Source organism: Eurosta solidaginis, chromosome 2 (genome assembly GCF_040869045.1).
Source record: "Eurosta solidaginis isolate ZX-2024a chromosome 2, ASM4086904v1, whole genome shotgun sequence".
Lineage (NCBI taxonomy): Eukaryota > Metazoa > Arthropoda > Insecta > Diptera > Tephritidae > Eurosta > Eurosta solidaginis.
In genome coordinates this window covers 224,043,127-224,066,553 of record NC_090320.1, presented here as the reverse complement: position 1 = coordinate 224,066,553, position 23,427 = coordinate 224,043,127, and the positions used below count along the sequence as shown (strand labels likewise).

Sequence of the window (23,427 nt, the reverse complement as noted above, 5' to 3'; positions counted from 1 at the left end):
TTTACCTTTTGAAACAACGCTACCATATTCTTAAAAAATAAATTACACAAAAAGATATCTTTGTTCGCAATTCTGGAACCCAACCACGGTGCTGCAAAGTGTCGAATATCATATGTAGGGCCTGTAACCTTATACTAACCAAGCTAAGACTCCAGCTGTTAGAAGTGGTACAGCTATCAGATCTATAAGCAGCAAGTGGCAAAGATCAGCTTCCAGTTTGCCAAGAGGACGGAGTTATTTTATAACATTGATCCTAGTTTTAATAGGGGTTTTAAGTTTGGTAGTTAAACAATCTTCTGGTAACACTATACACTCATACAGTCTATGTAAGGTCCTCACAGGCCAGCCAGTTCAACCAAATCAGTAGGTCTTTCTTAAATTAATACGACGCGGAAAACATCTGCAATATGTGATGATTGTATGAAGCATACACAAATTTTCTACATTAGACCTGGAGCCTCTTTCGGGTAGGTAGTGAACCCAACACCGGTCCAAAAACAAAAAAAAAACTGCCGCTGTCGGAAAATATGTATCTTTCGGAAAAGGTGTATGATGTAGGAGAGCGGCTAGCAAAGATGGCTTGATACGAAACATTTGTTTACGCTCTCATTTTTTTCGCCCTCACGAGGAATTTATCTCAAATTTGTGCTGTCAACAATCACAGATAAATCCCTCGCGTCAGCTGAAGCGGGTGCCAGAACAAAAAATGTGCCAGCTTAAACGAAAAACGGGCCAATATTTTCGGTAAACTTTAGTTTGACCTACAACGGTAGAAATGCGTTCAAAAATTATGGGAAAAAAGATAAAAATATGTACTCGTTTTAGTGTCAATATTATTAGTTCGAAGGCGGAGGGAAAATATTATTTCTCATTAAAAAGTTATCACCAAAAACAGGTTTTGTAAATATGAAGTCCCGATGCAACCAATCCATTTTGATCACACAACCTGGAACTTCAGACATGTAAGATAAGTCCTATCCACTAAATGATGTTAACTATTATAGCCTAGGTCCGATTTACTCAAATTTGAAAAGAATATTTGGTTTTCACTGTGAGTTAAATGCGTTTCAATATTTGACTAATTAATTTAATCAAAATGTAAATTTTACTTAGATTTGTTTATATTTAACTCTACCTAGTCGTATTATTGTAAAATAAGTTTAAAGAAATGAATATTTTGCGACTATCATTTTATTAAATGATTGAAACTATAAAATCGCCGAAATGTATATCAAAAATCCCATATTCAGATCTATTAATTTTTGTTTGGAGTGGCATCATTGACAAAAATGTGCATTTTGACAGCGCTCTCTCGAAACAAAGAGTCGCAAATCCATTCATCTATGGCGGCTAGCACGCTTGTAATACGCGGTATTTGAAGAGACTTTTCCCCTCACCGGACTACAGTGTTTAGTGATGGTGGTCTTACCGCAGCAAAAGGCCATGATGCCACGAAGTGATTGATAAGATAAAAGGAGGCAAACAAATTAATGATGCGGCAAGAGCTATCGTTCAACCGCCAACACAGTAAAATATTTGGTGTGAATTCGATACACTAGCCATGGCTCTGATATGAAAGAAAGGTTTCTGGAAAATTTGTAAAATGTTTTGGTACAATTATTCGGTTCTAAAGGTATTTTCGGATAATTTTCTTAGCAGCGGTTTACAGGGTGTTTTCCGCAGTAAAGAGATCAGAGTTTGATGAGCACTACTCTCCTAAAAGGAAGATAAAGAGCATTTATAACAAGAAAATAAAGAAGTAAAAAAATGGAAGTAGGCGTGGCACAGCCCTTTTTTTAAACATCTATTCTTCTACGTTTCGGAAGCGATAACTGGAAGAAGAATTGACCAAAAAGTAAACATAATCGGTACGCATACATATTTCCCTATGAAAAGCAAAATTTCTAATAAAAGTCGGCAAAATCGATTAATAAACACATCCAATTTTACAAATACTTAGTGTCAAAAAACTGAATCTAAATGAGCTATACGATTAGCATTTAACCCGCTGCCGTTGCGTTCCGCTTACCACACCGAATATACTGGGTTCAAGTCACGGGCAAAGTAACATCAAAAACTTAAAAATAAGTTTTTTCAATTAGACACAATTTTTTTCTAAGCGGGACCGCCACTCGGCAGTAATTTGGCAAGCACTCCAAGTGTATTTCTGCCATGAAAAGCTTCTCAGCGAAAACTCATATGTCTTGCAGATGCTGTTCGGTGTCGGCGTAAAACTTTTTAGCTTTTAATGTGAATTGGCCTTTAAATCTACAGCTCACAAAAGCGACAGATTTTTGTATCGGATAAATTTAACTTACGTAGTTGACTACACTGTCCCAGTGCAATGCGGCTCTTAGCTGCTCTCTGTTTAGATTCATGAGTTTAGCTGATACTCTCTTTGATGGGAGTATAAACAATTTGGCTTGCCTTTGCCCTGGGGCTTCAATCCAGTGTCGCCTGAACTGCTTGTTTCCCACTTTCTTATGGTTTTCCTAATGTGTACCTTTGTGAGTCCACGGAAGGACTCTGGAGCAAAGAATGCTGCTAAAGCGCCCTGCTTGGCTAGGTAGTCTGCCTGTTTATTACCCTCATGTCCATTATGCCCGGGAATCCCGACATCCTGACAAAAACTTGTTTGTGCCTACCAGATAATTTAGGATTCCAATGCATTCATCCACTAGCTTGGAAGAGATTGTGTAAGACTGCAAGGCACGTAAGGCTGCCTGGCTGTCTGACATTATGATGTTACTCCTCGAGGATAAGCCTCTTCGCAGACATTCTCTAACGTAAACTTCTGTTGCATGGATTTCTGACCGAAAAATAGGGGGGTAGCATCCCATTGGTGGGAAGTTCGGCCCACAAAAATTGTCATTCATCCATGAATCCGACCTCTGAGTCAGGGTCAGTATACAGACTCCCTGTTTCCCAAAGAGATCTGTTCACAATGGACACCTGAAAATTCCAAGATTACCTACGAATTTTCGTATTACTTTCATATGCCCCGTCATGTTTCCTTTCTTTAGCTCAGAGATATTTTGAAGTCTTAGTGTAGTGTTGCCTCTTTTTCTATTGGAAAAATGCACTAAGTGTTTTAGCAGTCATATAGTCATCTGTCCCTCCCAGCTCAATATTGATTTTTCTTCTCCGTAGCGTAGATAGCACCTAGTGAATGATCATTGGGCTTATAGTTCGAGAGCTTGATGTATCGTGGACTATATTTTTAAACTCCAGAGTCTCTTAAATTTCTTTCCGCGAGGCTATGATTAGCCGTCTTCGTGGATTTTCCTGACTGATAGGCAAATTGAGTCCTACACAGAGGGATTTTGTTGACCTCTCTAATATGCTGATCGAAATAAAACGAACTGAGATACGACGAGGGTAGTTGCTCGCGTTTCCCTGGCCTTGATATGAAAACTACCTTAACCTTTGTCCACCTCTTTGGAATGTAGCCGAGCAGTAGATATGCTTTATATAGGTTGGGGGACGTATGCGGCTATATAGTTTATTCCATGCTGTAACAGACTTGAATGGGCTGAAATTAGACGAATGTGCATTGCTTGACGATGGTGAGCTTTGCTGCTAATCTTTTTTTTTCCTACTACTAATAGTGGACAAGCCTCCCATTATATTTGAGTCTTGATAGCCTACTATATAGTTCGCAAAGTGTGTTTTAAGTAAGAGCTTACATGTCTCTTGTGGCTGCTTAGTGTGGCTCACGTTTTTTTCAGCGTGCCAATTACATTTCTGTGATCTATAGAGAGAGCTTTTTGGAGCCGCACCGCTGTTGAAATATCATTAATATTTAACAATATTCTCTCCAGGTAGCCCTCTAAGATGTCATAAGTTCTTTGTTGTATGATGTTATAGCGATTCTGTGCAGATCCGAATCGCCCGCAGCAGCGCCAGCAATCAATTACTTTGTGTGACAATTAAGTTCCGGGAATTTGTCAATAAAAAACAAGAAAATTAAAAATATTTACTATCGACTTTCACAAAAGGCTTCTCCTAACTCTACATAACGACTCCGACGTTTCTCCCATGACTGGTAGCAGCACCCTTGGTAGTCCTCCGAAGTTAGGCCGTTTAGCATCACGGTTACAGCTTCGTGGACCTCCTGTACGCCGCCATGATGAGTTCGCTCGATGTGCGACTTCATCTTGTGGAATAGAAAAAAGTCGCAGGGAGTTATAGGGTGCGTGAGGCAACGTTTGAATGCTTGTTTTTTTTTGTTCCCCAAAAGCTTTTGTACAACGAACGAGGAATGGGCCGTTGCATTGTCGTGATGCAAAACCCAACCAACCGCACACGAAAAGCATGTCCCTGAAGCCTCTGCAAAACGTCAACATAGAATTTTCCAGTAATTGTCTGGCCAGCGGGAATGTATTCACCATTAATGATGCCCTGGTTATCGAAAAAACGGCCAACGAAAGCGAAGATGTCAAAGTCACATCTGAAGGCAATGTTGATGGACTTTTGACATCCTCGCTTTCATTGACCGCTCCCCACCCACTATTGACTTTTTTACGTGTCTGTTGTTGTTGTATTAACGATAAAGACAATCTCCGCTTTGTGGAGTATTATCGCTGTTGATGGATGGGCCTTTGTCGGATATAGATCCGGTACGTTCCGGTAACAAAGCACCATTGAGGTACTCGCCCGACCATCTCGGGAGAACGATTAATATGACGCATTAAACTTTATAGGCCATTCTAGGTCATCTTGCGATTATGAAATCTGTCGACATTTTATGTTACGTTAAAACTCCTTCCACTGTCGTAATCCCCTTGATCTGTTGTTGTTGTTGTTGTAGCAGTGCTTCGTTCCATCCAATAGGTGCGACCGATCACAAATTGTCATCAATATCCTCTAACGGGAGTCCAAGGAAACTTGCAGTTGCAATAGCGGTTGACCATAATGAGAGGGGTGTTAGAGGCGTTACAATTAAAGAGATGGTTGGCGTCATGTGGGGACACATTGCAAGCGGGGCATACATTTTGTATGTCGGGGCTGATTCTGGACAGGTAAGAGTTTAACCTATTACAGTATCCAGATCGAAGCTGAGCTAGAGTGACTCCCGTTTCCATGGGGAGTATGCGTTCCTCTTCCGCAAATTTTGGGTACTGTTCTTTGAGTACAGGATTCACCAGGCAATTCCTGACATAGAGGTCTGACGCTTTTTTGTGGAGTTCACTGATGACCTGCTTGTGTTTTTGGCTTCATACGGCAGTGTTCTCAGGTGACGTATTTCCTCATAATGCTTACGGAGATGATTCCTTAAGCCCCTGGGCACACCGCTCATCAATCAGATGTCTCTTGGGATGCCCAGGTTTCTGGGTATTCAACAGGAACTGTTTGGTTAGAATTTCATTTCTCTCCCTGGTGGGGATTATTTTCGCCTCATTATGTAGATGGTGTTCTGGGGACATAAGAAGACAACCCGTGGCGGTTCTGAGGGCAGGATTTTGGCAGACCTGTAGCTTCTTCCAGTGGGTAGTCTTTAGGCTTGGCGACCATATCGGGGACGCGTAGCATGCAATCGGCTGGTCAATTGCTGTCTAAGTGGTAATGAGCGTTTCTTTGTATTTTCCCCAATTACTGCCAGCAAGAGATTTGAGGATTTTATTACGGCTCTGGATTTTCGGTACAATTGCGGCTGCATGCTCAGCAAAATGTAGATCCTGATCAAACGTCACACCCAAGATTTTTAGGGTGTAAGACAGTCGATAGCGTAGTGCCATCGACGTGGATGTTCAAAATGGTTGACATTTGGGACGTCCATGTTGTAAATAAGGTCGCGGAGGATTTAGTCGGTGATAATGCCAGGTTTCGCGAGGCGAAAAAACTGGAGAGATCAGGGAGGTAGCCGTTTATCCTCTTGATCTCTTGCATGCCAATTTATTAAACGAAAACAAAAGAGAATAACTATACCGTTTATAACTTAATTGGTTTATTGATGTCTTTAAAATTCACAAAATTATTGTTTTGACAATTATAATATTTCGTTTCTTCTTTTAAAGTTATCTTTTTAAATGGTCTTTTCAATATTTCATCCCTGTATTTCATCTACCATACTCATTTCAATTAATAACTTACTTTCTAGAAGCGTAGTACATGTACATTTTTTATCTTTTGTCTAATGATTGTTCAAATAACTTATTTATTGCAGCTGAGCAAATATTGGGTGGTGTCCAATGGTCAAGCATTGCCCTATAACATTCTACCTAATGGCACGATAATCACACCTCATCAACGCCAACCAGCAACATCTGAGCAACATACGCACACTCAGCAGCAGCAGGTTCAGCAGCAGCAGCAGCAGCAACAACAACAAACAAATGCATTACAAATACATGGTATGTATAATCATAACCAGAGCAACCAAAAGTTTCCAAAAGCATTTTTTTTAGTTTCAAACGATATGGCTAAAAACAATTAAAACAAATTCAATTCCTTAACAACAGCAACGAGACTCAATGCCTCGGGGCAGCGCAGACCTTACGGTCGTAATAGTATACCGTCATCAAATATTGGACGGACATACTACATAGCTCCCTACTTGCGCTTCGATGGGTCTCTTGGAGCCAGATATAAAAGGTTGGCGTAAACGCGCTCAAATGGTGGACGAGGCGATATACGTGTGTACCGCTGCTTCCAAAGTAATGGAATGCGGTATACTGCGCAGATTCAGAAATAAAAAATCCTAAAAGCTGTCAGATCTTTATAGTGTTTTTCAGGCGCAAGCAATATTCGATACTAAAGCAGAAAAAACACTGGAAGAAAATGACATAAACTGCAGTCGCTTAAATTTTTACATTGACATCCAAGCAGCAATAAAGGCTATAATCTCTCATAGCACAACATCTTAAAGTGTAAGGTATCCCTGGAAAGATATTAGTGATACAAATCACGAATTTGCTCATGTTTGCTCTGTCTTTTTATTTCCAAAAGCAGCAGTGTATACATATATTCGAGCACATGTATGCACAAAAATAGTGTATATGTTCAGAAACTTTAATTTATTTTGATGTGTTTGCCTGTGTGGTTTCACTCATATCAGCTCTACCCGTTTCTTGCGCCCATATTACACTACAAGGTAGTGAGGATACTTACGCTCTCATTCTTTCTTACTCCATACGGTACATATACCAGTATTACACATTACGCATATGCTTGTAATATCTCTAGTACTCCATACGGTAAATAAAAAATAAAGAAATACAAGGCGCGATGAACCTCCGAAAAGATTTAGACGGGGGTCAACATGTTTTACGCCGACTCCGAATGACATCTGCAAGGCGGATAAGTTTTCACTGAGAAGCTTCATGGCAGAAATACATTCGGAGTGTTTTCCAAGGGACGACCCCGCTTAGAACTTGTTTATAATTTAAAAAACTTGTTTCTAAACCTTTGACGTTGCTCTGCCCGGGAATTGGCCCCAGGATCTTCGTTGTGGTAGGCGGAGCACGCTACCACCACACCACGGCGGCCGCCACCACACCATATAGTACATGTACCAATATTACAAACTATACTTACATTTACATTCTACATGTATGCCCCATATACAATACCTCTTACAAAGACTACGCTTACACTTACATCTTAAGCTTACATTCTGGATTCCACCATACAGTGAGCAAATAACATCAATAAAATAGTTAAAGAAATTGGCATATACTTTTTGCTGCTGTATTTTACACCTCACCAGTGCACGGTGGGTTATTTGATCAATCTAGCTGGCCAAAAGTAGATTTTTCAAAGTATTAAAATTTTTTTTTACTACACTTAATACTAATAATACTTCCTGGCGTTCCTAGATGTCCACTGAATAGTATACATACCCCAAAATCCACCTGCACTGTCAATGAAGCTAACCGCGCACATCTAAAGTTGTATAAAAATTGTATGCAGTTCCATGTATTTTTTGAATCAAAAGCAATGTACCCTTCTAACCTAAATACTTGTTCACTTGTTAAGCCTTAGAAGGCCCATACATGACACAAAAGCCATGCGCAAATATAAAACGACGAAATTTGTGCAAATGAAAATTTTAACATACACGGCCCAAAAACACTGCACAATATTCATTTTTAAAGTAGCGCAACAAATGAAACATGTGTTTTAATTGTATAAAAAAGGCACTAATTGTTTAAAAAATCCTTTATTTTCCACAGTGCTGGTAATTCACGGTATAAGTAAAAAACTCGCACCAGAAGCGTTTATTTTCCATTGTATTTATAACATATATATTTTAATTGTAGGACCAGCTGAACTCATTGCAGCACTGCGCAATATTCATTTTTCAACTAGCGCAACAAATGAAACATCATGTATTCTAATTGTATAAAAAACTATTATGTATTATTGAATTTGTGTGAATTCATGTTACAAGCTAGAGATGGTCCTTACGCCTTCGATATTAACATTTTTAAGTAATAATTATTGATGTTATATTATCAGAAACCACAGATAAACTGTGTTACCATTCACCACACACGAAGAAAAAAGCATGTGCAATATTTGCAGACATGCGTAAATATCAAACTCGTTTTGATTTTGGCGCAGTTCTCTGCGCAAATAGCGCAAACACTGCACACACCGAGCAAATCCTTGTGCAAATTGGTAATTGGCACAAGGATACTTGTGCCGTGTAATTGGCGTATTAATCAAATCTAGTTACATTTTTTAGGACAGGTAAATGTGTTTTTAATTCATATGTTAGAGTTTTTATACCGCCTGTTTTAACTGAGTTATTCTACTTGTGATACTACTACTTTTCAATATTAGGTTTTCTAAAAACCTTGCAAAACCTTTTTTTCATGGCATATCATATCCGTAATTTTTTGGCAATACATAAGCTTGTGTTTGTTTCAAAGTTTAATAACAAAAACGGCTGCGCATACCCACGATTTTTTGAGTAATGATCAATTTTGAAAGAGACTGATACCCTTATTGGGGAATGGTGGCAACATTGTGAAAATAGCCTCAGTGGCAACACCAAGTCTTAAAATGTAATAGTATGTCGATGTACCAAATTTGATTCAAATCGGTTAAGCCATTTCCGAGATGGTAGTGGATATATAAATAATTCTAAAAAATCACAATGGAAATGCGGAGTAAAATACTTTTCGTTTGTTACCCATATAGACATATCTCATGTAATGCCAAAAAATTACCCCTGGTCCATCCGAAATCGGGGGTCCGATTTATAGTAATTCTGCGCGGAACACCGTGAATTTAGTGTCAAATATTTCCTTTCATAACAATGAAGTGAGGCAATCGCTTTTTGAACAGAAATAACTGCTGTTTTAATTTTGGCCAGCTAGATTGATCAAATACCCCACCGTGCAGCGGTTGTTTTCAAAATAAGAAATAGTGCGGTTTCGAAATTTCACCAAAATAGGTGGTTTTAAAAAAACTGGTACATATGTATTTATTAAATGCACTTCCTGAAGAAAGCTTAAAAATTGATAAATTTTGTTTTTAATCTTTGCAGCTGCAATAAATGCAAGTGCTGACAATCAACAGCAGCAACAGCAACAACAACAACAACATGTTTCGCAGCAACAGCATGTAGCCGCTGCTGTCCAGCAGTCACAGCAGCAGCCGCAAATACTGCAAAGAGAGTCCATTAAAGAGGAAAAACCATTTGCCGATAACATTAAACTAAATCAATCAATCGTCATGCAACACGTTAATGCGGTGACGTCATCTTCGCCGACATCTTCCGGTGCCACAACAATTACCTTAGGTACACCGAAGACCGAAATTAAAGATGATGTTGGAATGGGCAAACCTCCGCCTGGAATTGAAATGTATAAAGTTAACATTGAAGATATTTCACAACTTTTTACTTACCATGAAGTTTTTGGTAAAATTCACGGTGATGTTATGAATCAACAATTGGCTGCACATGCAGTACCAAATGCTGCCATACCGCCAACATCACATACTAATACGGCGAATAATAATGCAGCTGTTGCAGCAGTGGTTGCCAGTGCTAATGCTGCTGCTGTAGCTGCAGCTGCGGTTGCTGCAGCCGCAAATGCAACAACTGGTGGTGTAGCGCCAACAACAACCACAAATTTAACAACAGCAATCAGTACACTCGGCACCACGACTACATCAGCTACAGCTATAACAGCAGCCACACCTACAGGGCCCGGTGAATTATTAATGCCTAAAATGGAGGGTGGTTTACCGGTTGTGGATCAGACGCCAACAATAACACTCGCACCTGATGGCACCCCAATTGCTACTGGCACGCATGTTTGCGATATTTGCGGCAAAATATTTCAATTTCGTTATCAATTGATCGTACATCGGCGTTATCATAGTGAACGTAAACCATTTAATTGTCAAGTATGTGGCCAAGGCTTTACAACATCACAGGATTTAACGCGGCATGGCAAAATTCATATTGGTGGACCTATGTTTACGTGCATTGTTTGTTTCAATGTATTTGCCAATAATGCCAGTTTAGAAAGACATATGAAACGGCATTCAACCGATAAACCATTCGCATGTACAATTTGTCAGAAGACATTTGCACGCAAAGAACATTTGGATAATCATTTTCGTTCGCATACGGGTGAAACGCCGTTCCGTTGTCAATATTGTGCTAAAACTTTTACGCGTAAGGAGCACATGGTGAATCATGTGCGTAAACATACGGGTGAGACGCCACATCGTTGCGATATTTGTAAGAAATCGTTTACCCGTAAGGAACACTATGTCAACCACTATATGTGGCACACAGGTGAGTTTTTGTTTATGATGCATCGTTTTATTTACAAGTTTGCCCTCGAAAAATATAATCCCATCACATAAGGAAAGTTCAAGATTTTGTGCAAATGACCTAGCATCATTGCAGTTGTAAACTGGTGTAGTATATTTACACAATACACTAACGAAATATACGACTGAGCATCACCCCAGCGGGTTAGGGACTTAGAATATACCCGCGGTAGGTATGCTTGTCATAAGAGGTGACTAAAATACCAAATTGATTCAAGGTGTTGTTTAACGCAACCCTTTCAAGGGATTGCCAGCGCAATATAAGGAAGGACTCACTTTTTCTCGCCTAATATAAAGTTGGAATCTTAGTGCTAACCGTAAATTGCATTAACTAAGCTAATTTTCAAAAAACATCAGGGGCCTTATTATGTACATAACTCGACTAGAAAGAAATTTCTTCCGGATTTGAAAAAAAAAAAAAAAAATTGTATATCATTTGACAGCTTTTCCGTCGCATTTTGTTTAGAATCGAATTACAGAATAAGGCCCCAGGAACTCCTGTTTGGATAGTCCGTTGGATGGTATCTTTTTTTCTACATATTGTTTCCGGCTTAGTCTACTCTATTATGTATGGTTTATAAGAGCAATTTTAAACTACAGTTAAAATTAAGTTTAACCCTGACATTTTGGCCTCCCAAACTGATATGAGCAGTAAAATTATGTACGTGAAGTTAGGGAAGCACCAAGAGGAAAAATTATAAAATCATAAAACCGCCACAAATGTTTTCGTATTTACTCAACATGTGTTGAGGGTGATGGGCTTCCACTAAACCGATAATGCCAGATCAAAAAGTATATGAAACGATTTTGGTTTTTAAATGGCACCACTCCAGTTTTTTAAATCTTATTTCGAGAATTTTCTTTTATATAATCATGTGCTGTATCAATATGTGGCTTGTCGCCACGGTTTTTCGCTATCCCGTTATATACCGTTATGTATATAAAAAAAATTGGTTTTTAATTGGCACCACGCCAGTTCTTAAATCTCAATGTTCCTCTGTTATACACAAAAGCTCCGTTATTCAATGATATTTAAACTACGTTATTTCTCATAAAAACGTTAATTTTTTTGTTTTTAATTGGCTACCCGCCAGGCACAAAATCAAAAGCAATTTGGTTTTTAATTGGCACCACGCCAGTCACAAAGTCCGCAATAATTTGGTTTTTAATCGGTAATATATATTTCAAAAAAATGTATCACTTCATGTTGGGAGAACAGAAGCTAGCTATCCTTAAGACAGGCCCAATGATGCTCTGCCCATCCCAACCTCACACATTCACGACTCAAGGATTCGTCGAATATTTTGATTCGCTAACTTAACGCTCATTTTAAATTTGTGTGTTAACGGTAAAGGTTAAAGTCAACTATAACTTGTGCTTAAACTCGCACTGAAAAACCGGGCCTTAATATTCTTTTTTATCTTTTCATAACTTTCCTTTTTATTTCCTCGCGGTCTCGAAAATAATTTTTTTTGGGTATGCGTAGTGCAACTTTTTTTTCCTAAACCCAAATCCTATCGAAAAATCGATGGCGCGATATCGGTTAACTTTCGTCCATACAAATCGACCCACCCTTATGTATATACATGTAAAAAAAAACATGATGGAATTATAAAAGGTGGCGCATTGCGCATGTAAACATTATTTTAAAGGCAATTTTTACGTCATTTTCCTTTAGCTCTTGTTTTTTTTCTCTCTTTCTTTCATTCGTTGAAGAAGTCAAGTGTGACGTAGATGTGCAGAACGAAGCAATTTTGAACTCGTGAATGCACAATCTTATGTGTGTGAATTGTGAAAAAAAAACACATGGCTATTATTACGGGATGAACTCGATAGGTACGCACGTAAGCGTAATGAAAACTCGAAGTTGAGTCCGAAAATGCGTTGGAACGCATCAAAGTAGATTTTTTTTATAGCTGGAGACATTGGTGCCTTATCGGTAACCGTATCGGTAACCTTATAACAGCTGATTCGACCAATCTTATGAGAATCAATGCAATCGATTATTGGTGCCGCTAAGGTCGTAACCGTATCGTAGCTAACCAATTGGGTTTTGGTTTACCGTCGTAACGATAAACAGCTGATTACGTTAGGGATACGGATACAGCGATACGACATACGGCACCAATGACTCCGGCTTATAGCATGTTTGTGGCAGCCAACTTCAAGCTGTTTTAATAGCAGCTAACGTCTTGTTTTCCCTTCTTTTAAGTATACAGTATTTTTGCGACTTTGTTAGTATTTTTGTGAATTTTGAGCGCAGTGTCGAACTTTCAAACGCATGTAAATGCGTACCATTGTGAATTCATACATGTGAAAAATCTTTCTATTCCTCCATTGCCATACCTACCTGTCAAATAATAGCTGACAGGGAGAAGGGCTGTCGCGAATGGCCAGGGAATGGAAGAAAGGTGTTTTTTTGCTCGCGGTTATTAATATGAAGTGCCATGAATGTCCCATTTGCGTTTGAAATCAGCTTTTCTTTTAATTGTGTATACAGAAAATGAGACTAAAAATTAATATTCATTCTAAAATCTAGTTAATAGATTAAATGCGAGCAGCCAGTTAAACAAACATTTTAAAATATGATAATAATACAATATACCAGTCGTCTACAAAACAGTTTGACAAACACTATTGAGAAAATTATTTCAGTAACCGAACAGCGATTGAACAGGTGATCGAGGCTGTTTACTATTGTGAACGTTTTTGTCAAACATTCGCCACTTGTATCAATTCACAATGATGCGTACTATGGAAGTGATCGGAAACGTTTAGAAACGCCTATGGAGTTTCGCTATAACTTCGATTTTCTTATTCTGATGTGGACTATATCCTCTCCCAAATAATTAATATTGCATGTAAATGCAACAACAACGATTTGAGCCAGATAAATCCAATTCAGTTCGTGAGCCAGATAATTTGTGAATTTCTTGTCTTTAGTTTGGAAACGCTGCCTTTAATAAACCTTTGTTTTTCTAAAATAGATGTCACTGCTAAGCTTCGGCGACAACTGCCTATCAAACTCATAAGTAAAAAATGTCACTACCTCTGCTTGGGTATATATGGCATCAGCCAGTTTGAAATTTATGTAGATTGAAAAAAACAATAAAAACAAAAGATTAAATGTGAGTGAATAGAATTATTTGAGAAAAAATCCGAAGCTCTATACCGAACATAAAATACAAGGATGCTATGTTCCACTATCGTATTTTTTTTTTTGTTTAATTATTGTAAAACACCAATATGGAAAAAATTTTTGAATATTGTATTCAATTTTAAAAAATTATAAAATCCGTAAGAATTCCCGTACGTGTAAAAGAGGACTTGTCCGACAGTACCCGTAGGGGTATAAAGAGGACCAGTCCGTGGTCTCTGCATAGGAAATGCTCAAACCAAAGGGATAACTCCAACCCTTATAAAGAGATCAGAACTGGCTATAGTCGCATATTCCTTTGCGCCTCATCCCGGATTCATCCTAGACTAATCGCATTTTTTGCAGGGGATGTAAATATTTTGAATACGTGTATGCATACACATACATACTGTAACGAATATTAGCAGCACTAAAGGATACTATCAGCTCTAAGCCGATGATAAGCAGTGACTTGTATGCACATCAATAGATCAATCATTATGTCTACACATATATACGTACACGCAACGGAGAAGAGACGCACAAACACATGCAGATATCTTATCTGAGATTCTCCCAAAAGTATGCAATCATAATTGTGGAAGGGTCGCTCACAAATACACGCTCAAATGAGAAGCTATACACGTGCATCTGTAGTTATAATTTTATAGCAGTAACTAAGAAAATTCTGGAAGCGCCTAGAAGTATGCGAACGAGAAATCACAGAGTATAAAAGGCAGCAACAGTAGGCGCGACAATCTGTTTGATTTGTGAAGAACTTTAATAAAGACCATTTTTTGCATTATTCAATATTGGAGTTATTTATTTAACAGTTTAGTGATTCGAACGTTGTAGAAGGTTGCAAATAAGGGGATTTACACTAAATTCGTTACAATTGGGGTCAGAAGAGGAATTGTTGAATAAATTCTGAAGATAGCGAATACAACTTGGACATGGCAAAAGTTGAGTGAATTGAGGATCCAGCAACTGAAGAAGGAGTTAGAGAGTTGAATACAACTGGCAGTAAGATAGAACTTCAAGCACGGCTACGAGAGGTATTGGAGTTGGAAGGAATTAATGTAGGCGAGTATGTCTTTTATCCTGGTGTGGAAGAGCCGGCGACTAAAATGGAGGAGAAGATAGAGACTCCGAATCCATTGGCAACTGTTGACACTAACGCAATGCTAGCAGTGTTGAAGCAAATGTCGTCACAAATATCAACCGCTATGTCAACACAGCTCGATGTACAAAAGACATATATAACATCTCAATTGTCATCTCAACTGGAAGAACAGGAGACACGCATAACATCAAAGATTGAAGCACAAGAAACGCGTATTTCAGAAATGTCGACACAGATTACATCAAAGGTGGAAACACAACTGAAAGAGCAAGAGGCACGCATAACAGTGCAACTCGAAGCGCAAGAGGCATGTATATCATCAAAACTCGAAGCGCGTATGGACGAGAAAATAACGCAGTTTGAGGAAAAAATCGAAGCCGAGGTGGATGCTTTGAGAGGTCGTATACAGGAGTTGCAATTAAATCGCCCAGCTGCTTCATAGAGTAATACGAAGGTAAAAACTCCATCTTTTGACGGTTCTGTTCCTTTCCAGGACCGCAGCAGTGAACAACTAGAATGCGGAAGATAAAGTTCCTGCACTGTTCGTGGCATTGAAAGGGCCTGCAGCGGAAATCTTACAGACGATTCCAGAGTACGAACGAAATAGTTATGAAGCATTGATGGCCGCTGTCGAGAGACGTTATGGAAGCGAGCATAGAAAACAAATATACCAAATTGAGTTGCAAAACCGTTACCAAAAAGCAAATGAGACATTGCAGGAGTTTGCTTCAGATATTGAAAGATTGGCCCATCTTGCACATGCGGACGCACCCGTGGAATACACTGAAAGGGAAAAAATCCAGAGCTTCATAAATGGCATACGAGATGTGGAAACGAAGCGAGCTACATATGCGAATCCAAAACTAACATTTGCTGAAACGGTATCGCATGCACTGACTCAGGAAACAGCCTCACTTTTGAGTAAGCCAGCGTACAAAGCTCATCGCGTGGAAGTGGAAAGGCCAGACTGGGTAGACACAATTTTGGAAGCTCTGAAGGGGTCACAACAGAAAAATGCTGGAGTTATGAAATGTTTCAAGTGTGGCAACCCAGGTCACATTGCACGTCATTGCAGCACCGGTTCTAATAGTTCCAACAATGTGGGTGGCCGCAAACGCAGAGCTGAAGGAGATGAGCAAATCTCCAAATTTACTCAATCATTAAACTAAAGCGAGTCAGCCGCAAGGGGCAACAGCTGGCTCCCGCAATTGAATGCCCCATAATCTCTATCTCACAAATTGATAGAAGGTCAAACAGTCTTACTATCGGAGGACATGTGGATGGAAAGGAACGTCTACTCACTGTAGATACGGGTGCATCTCATTCCATCATTCGATCAGATTTAGTCAACAAGAAGATAAGACCATTGCATGGAGCAAAATTGCGTACATCCACTGTAGAAGACAGCACGGTTCTAGGAGAAATAGCATGTGAAGTCGCAATTGGGAACATCACGGTAATACACAATTTTATAGTGGCAGAGATTGTTGATGAAATAATAATTGGAGTGGACTTCTTAATCGACCAGGGCATCAAGACCGACATGCAAAGCAAGACGATGTGATATAAAAACATGGATGTACCACTTAATTTCAGCTACGAGAGAGGCTACAACAGTAAACGAGTGCTGGTGGAAGAGAGTCAGCAAATACCACCAAAATCAGAAGCAGTCGTCTGGGCAAAGGTTGATGGAGATTGTGGGACAAACAAATTGTGGGTTGTCGAAGCAGCAAACAAATCAGCACCAAACATACTTGTAGGAAAACCCTTGATATGACAAAACAAGATGGACGTATCCCGGTAAGAGTACTCAATGAGTTCAAGTCACCACTCAAACTGACCAGAGGAGCTATTTTGGGAAGATGCCAAGAGGTTGAAGTAATAATTAATTGTGAACAGCTCCAGGAAGAGGTTTCAACTAGCAATATTGATCTTTCAGATGACATCATGGCATGGACGGAGGGACTAGAGGAAGACTATCAGAGTGAGGCAAAACAACTGCTCCTAAAGTACGCGAACATATTTGACCAAGATGGCTCTAAACCAGGCCGCACCAACGTTGTGAAACATCAAATTGACACTGGAGATGCGAGGCCGATCCGTTAAGCTCCACGTAGTGTTCCACTGGCGAAGCGGGAAGTTGTGAGTCAAATCATACAAGAAATGAGCGACAGCGGCATCATCTAACCATCAGCTAGTCCATGGAGCTCACCGGGAGTACTTGTAAAAAAGAAGGATGGAAAAATGAGGTTTTGCGTGGACTACCGGAAGTTGAATGACGTTACGAAAAAGAATAGCTACCCATTGCCAAGAATTGACGACACTCTGGACTCTGGTATGAAATGGTTTTCCACACTGGACTTGAAAAGCGGCTACTGGCAAGTGGAAGTGAAGGAGGAAGACAAAGAGAAAAATTTGGTGCTGTTACACAACCCACAACGAAAAAAAGTTTGTCCCCGAAATTGCAGTGTAATTGGGAAGGCCCATACAAAGTTGTAAAACGGATCAACGATGTAGTGTACCGCATACAAACCATTGGCAAACCACGAACCAAAATGAAAGTGATTCATTTCGAAAGGCTGGCAGCGTTTAGATCGAGAGATTTGTCTGATGGGGACGATCAGACTTAGGTAGAGGCCAGTATAACGAATATTAGCAGCACTAAGGGATACTATCATCTCTAAGCCGATGCTAAGCAGTGACGTGTATGCACATCAATAGATCAATCATTATGTCTACGCATATGTACGTACACGCAGCGGAGAAGAGACGCACAAACACATGCAGATATCTTATCTGAGATGCTCCCAAAAGTATGCAATTATAATTGTGGAAGTGTCGCTTACAAATACACGCGCATATGAGAAGCTATACACGTGCATCTGTAGTTATAATTTTATAGCAGTAACTAAGAAAATTCTTGAAACGCCTAGAAGTATGTGAACGAGAAATCACAGAGTATAAAAGGCAGCAACAGTTGAGGCGCGACAATCAGTTTGATTTAAGACGCTATCTGGCGCAATAGTAGTGTTATTGTGAAGAACTTTAATAAAGACCATTTTTTGCATTATTCAATATAGGAGTTATTTATTTAACAGTTTAGTAATTCGAACGTTGTAGAATGTTGCAAAAAAGGGGAATTGCACTAAATTTGTTACAATACCATGGTTTTCCATAGGAATAAAAGGAAAAATGTATGCGAGTGTATTAGTGATGTCAAAAATGCTGTTAATAATGTGTTGGTGTTTCCGTCAGCTCTGTCTAGCAGGGTTGTAAACATATCTCCTCAAAAATGTAGGTACGCATAAGGAGTTACAATTAAGCCTATTTTTTACACACCGTAAGATGGTCTGTATTCAAATATTTAGTACCTGGGCGACCGAGCTTTGCTCGGCAACCTTCGAGTATGCCGCATAACATACCTTGTTCCACATGTCATCATTAATCAAACTATACTTTTTTTATATGTACATATATTATATATTTTTACTTACCAATATTTGATTTCCTTAAAAATAGATTTCAAAAACATATCAAACTAACCGCAAAATGAACTGGAATGAAAAATTTGAAATGGGTAATTCCAGCCTATAGTATAAGGGATTGTTATGACAATTTGTGAAATCGAGAACTAAGTTATTTAGGTCGGGTATCTTTATGCGCCGAATTATTAATTTCAAAAATTTTATTACATTCCAAAAACTTGTAAATTTCACGAATGACAACTATCAGTTAGTTTAATTAAATGTCAACATACTTCCCTTAGCGCCATCTGTTGGTAAGTAGTTAAATGGCTAGATGTCGTTTTCAAATTGAACATATGCCTCTAGTGTTCAACGGTAGCAAATTACCATGGTGAGATATCTTTGAGAAATCTTTCTAATAGTATTGTGAGAAATTGCAATTATTCATTTCATATTTGCCAAAAATATGCATTTAAATATATTTTGCTAGAATTTGCCACAGTGCCTTGATAATGCATTTCAATTTAGTTTTAACTTTAATGTTCTCCTTTAAAGCTTTAATAGAATATGAGTAAGTAGAGTACTATTTCGTCTAACTACCCCAACCCTAAATAGCAACTCTACTCAAAAATGTCCCTATTGTAATGCGGAGTGAAATACCATTCGTTTGATACCCATATCGGCATATCACATGCAATTTTTTTTATTTCGAATACGTGGCAACCCTAAATGACAACCCCAATCAAAAATGGCCCTATTGTAATGCGGAGCGAAATACTTCTCGTCTGATGTCCATATCGGCATATCACATCCATTTTTTTTAAATTTCAAATAGGTGGCAACCCTAAATGGCAACCCTACTCAAAAATATCCCAATTGTAATGCGGAGTGAAATACCTTTCGTTTGATACTCATATCGGCATATATCATGAAATTTTTTTTAATTTCGAATAGGTGGCAACATTGTGAAACATTGTGAGTGGCAACACCCAGGTAGAAAGTCTTAGGGACCCATTACTGATACTTAGCATAGACTTGACTTGACTTGAGAACTGTCACTTACAGTTCTGTTAAATGAATATTGCATATTACTGATTACTCAAAACTTAGCAACACTTTCCTCGTGTTCCAATGGTACATGAACCAGATACGGATAGAAATTTAACATGCAAATGCAACAACAATGTGAACAATGTGACCATTGGAACACGAGGATTATCTCTGTGCCAAATTTCATTTAAATCGGTTGAGCCGTTCCCGAGATCGTTCGGCTATACAAACACAAATATACAAATATACAAGAATTGCTCGTTTAAAGTTATAAGATTATGTACCTATTATTTTGGTCATTGGTGTTTATTACCTGTTTTTGAGATTAAGGGTAGTTTTCCTCACCCCTCTAGCGTCATTTACCAAAATACAAACATTTAAGCATTGCAGAAATTTGTGACTTAATATTTTACGCAAAGGGCTTGGTAGCAAGAAATTTATTATCAACAATTAAATATAAAAAAAAAAGTTTTATTAAAAATGTTGCCGATTTATCAGTACGGTTTATACAGTGAGATTAAAATTGAAGAAGAAGAATTATACTATCCCATAACCACTTTGACTGAAGGCTTCATAGAAAAAAATACATTGGATCTGTTAAGTAAAGTAGTTTTTAGGATAGCAACAAAAAATCTGTCAAAAAATTCACAAACATTAAACCATCATCCTTATTTACCAACATTATTTTCTCCATTAAAGTATTTTAATTACACTTTACAATATTTATTTTTATGTATGTAGGTCAAACACCACATCAGTGTGATGTATGCGGCAAGAAGTATACGCGCAAGGAACATTTGGCAAATCATATGCGCTCTCATACTAACGACACGCCATTTAGGTGCGAAATATGCGGCAAGAGTTTTAGTCGCAAGGAACATTTCACCAATCACATTCTCTGGCATACAGGTACGGGAATATAAATATTTGCATATAATATTATATAATTGCTTGCATTTTATCAAACCATTTAATAGGCGAAACTCCTCATCGTTGCGATTTTTGTTCGAAAACATTTACACGTAAAGAACATTTATTAAATCATGTACGTCAACATACAGGCGAATCGCCACATCGTTGTACATATTGCTTGAAAACGTTTACACGCAAGGAACACTTGGTAAACCATATACGTCAGCATACTGGTGAAACGCCATTTAAATGCACCTACTGCACAAAAGCATTTACGCGTAAAGATCATATGGTTAATCATATAAGGCAGCATACTGGTGAATCGCCACACAAGTGTACATATTGTACTAAAACATTTACGCGCAAAGAACATTTGGTGAATCATGTACGCCAACATACAGGCGAATCACCTCATCGTTGCAGTTACTGTAAGAAAACATTTACACGTAAAGAACATTTGACGAATCATGTACGTTTACATACCGGTGATTCGCCGCATAAATGTGAATATTGTCAGAAAACGTTTACGCGTAAGGAGCATCTAAACAATCATATGCGTCAGCATTCTAGCGACAATCCGCATTGTTGCAATGTTTGTAATAAACCATTTACACGCAAAGAGCATCTTATAAATCATATGTCTCGTTGTCATACTGGCGATCGTCCGTTTGCATGTGAAACTTGTGGTAAATCGTTTCCCCTTAAAGGCAATTTACTATTCCATCAACGCAGTCATACCAAGGGACAGGAATGTGAACGCCCGTTTTCGTGCGAGAAATGTCCCAAAACCTTTATATGCAAGGGTAAGTTATATATGTTTTATGTTAGTTGAGAGTGCTATTGTTTTAAAATGTGTGTTTTTCTTCCGACTTTCTAGGTCATCTTGTGTCGCATATGCGTTCCCATTCTGGCGAGAAACCTCATGCTTGCACTCTATGTAGCAAAGCTTTTGTAGAGCGTGGCAATTTAAAACGCCATATGAAAATGAATCATCCTGATGCGGTTATGCCACCACCACCACAACCTCATCCACAAATTCCGGCTGGTATGTTAGCGTCGGTCAAAGAGGAAATCAAGCCAATCTTTCGTAAGTGTGAAGAAGAATAAAACTAACAGAATAAGTAGAATGTAGCGCTAAGTACAATACCATGCAGTTTGTCATAGATTTTTCGAACATATTGTCCTCAATGACCATTGATAGGCGAGCCTTAATGAACCCAATTATTTCAGCAGACCTCCTGCCATCCACTTTCGGCCAGAAAGATCTTGCTACCCTGCAAGACGTAGTGTCCGCGCAACGTTAGCTCGAGGCCCAGGTATGGAGGACCAATCCACACGTGGCTAGCGGAATCCCGAAATCCCCACAGCCATCTTCATCCGGTTCAGTTGTACCGATTCGTACTGAGAGATCTGCTTGACAGTTACCCAGAATATCACTATGGCCCGAGACCCACATAATCTTAATTGTAAAATAATTCGATGCAATCGCAAGTGAGGTTAAGCACTCCTAGACCACCCTCGATAGCACTGTAGTTGAGATCAAGGCCTTTATAGCCGCTTGGCTATCAGAGTAGATGTTAAATTCCCTAACCGTAGTAGCACTGGATAGCATTTCATCCACCGCATCCTTAATCGCAGCAACTTCCGCTTCGAATACATTGCACTGATCAGCCAACTTAAACTTGCGGCTTACATTTAGCTCTTGACAAAAGACCCCCCGCCAACCTTTCCGTCCAACTTCGAATCCATCCGTGAACAAGTTAACCGATCCCATGCCCCAGCTAATTCCTCTTCCCTACTCCTCCCTCGTGGGAATACTGGGGTGAAGGTTGCAAAGGGAGCGGTTATCGGCATACAATAGTCCGTCCTGTCCGGGATAAAGTCGAAACTGGTAAGAAGGCTAGAGTGTCCGAAGTCAGAAAGCCCATAACCTATATCACGAAGCCTGACCAAGGAAGGTGGACTCTGGCGATTAATTTGCATAGTAACAAAATTAAATGGAATATATGGAATCGTAAAATAGTCGATTCTATGCCGATCGACACTCGCAATAGGGGGAATATTTCACACGAGAATCGTTCAAATCAAGATGGGGACCAGCGCATTGCCCCAAAATACAATCCCTTTTGTGAAGCCGTAGTACTCGAGCTCTTGCAAATTCTTAGAGACAGTGATACCCTATGCCAAGTTTACACAGGTGAAATTACACGGGGTAAATTTAAAAATACATTTTGAGACATTAATAGAGCAGCCGGACGAATAGAATCTCCAGAGTATAGCTAACCACAGGTCTGGAAGAAAATAATGACACTGAAGCTGGCACAACACCAAACCCGGTTTGTCTCAAACCAAATTCGACAAGGACGATGGAAAATCGTTCCAATATACATTATTTTTATCCACTTTATCAAGAAATTGACAAAACAAAATGAATTAATTTAATAATTTGGGAAAAATTTAAACAACGTGACATCAGGACGGACAAGGCGACAGCTGTTTCGATTATACCTTGTAAATCTCTTCAAAGCCTTTTCTCCCGGGAGTGGGAGTCGAACTCGCACCCCTACGATAGTTGAAATGGTTGTAAACGCATTCAGCTACGTCATGCCTGTTGTGAAGTCTTTCCCAATTGCCTTCTTTTTGCATATTTTAATCTTTTACACATTGCATACTTCGTATGCAATTATGTGTTAAAGCTATGCTTGGTACGGCGGTTTTCAAAGAAACTTTGGTTGTGTTGCTGTTTTCGTTCTATTTATAGAACTACAACGAATTAGCCAATTTTGTCTGTTTGTATGATTAAAAATCATACAAAATGAATTAAGTTATACCATTTCCCAACTGATTGAATTGCGGGATGATCCCAACTTGTAACTCTCGACGAATGATATCTCAAATCGGAGTTTTTTTTAAACGGAGGTTGTGAACGAGATTAAGGCAATACT

The 23,427-nt window shown here is 38.9% G+C and overlaps 1 protein-coding gene and 1 pseudogene across 4 annotated transcripts in view; both read left to right on the top strand.

Annotated features, from left to right (window-relative positions):
• LOC137240634 (tigger transposable element-derived protein 4-like) overlaps nt 1-23,427 on the top strand; it is a 141,673-nt pseudogene that overhangs the window by 62,309 nt on the left and 55,937 nt on the right.
• crol (crooked legs) overlaps nt 1-23,427 on the top strand; it is a 138,787-nt gene that overhangs the window by 101,410 nt on the left and 13,950 nt on the right. For all 4 annotated transcript variants that reach the window (XM_067767125.1, XM_067767124.1, XM_067767126.1 and 1 more), the window contains 5 exons: nt 6,167-6,353; nt 9,497-10,759; nt 20,312-20,479; nt 20,548-21,285; nt 21,360-21,569. In XM_067767125.1, the coding sequence (XP_067623226.1) occupies nt 6,167-6,353; nt 9,497-10,759; nt 20,312-20,479; nt 20,548-21,285; nt 21,360-21,569 (2,566 nt within the window). The remainder of the gene's footprint in view (nt 1-6,166; nt 6,354-9,496; nt 10,760-20,311; nt 20,480-20,547; nt 21,286-21,359; nt 21,570-23,427) is intronic.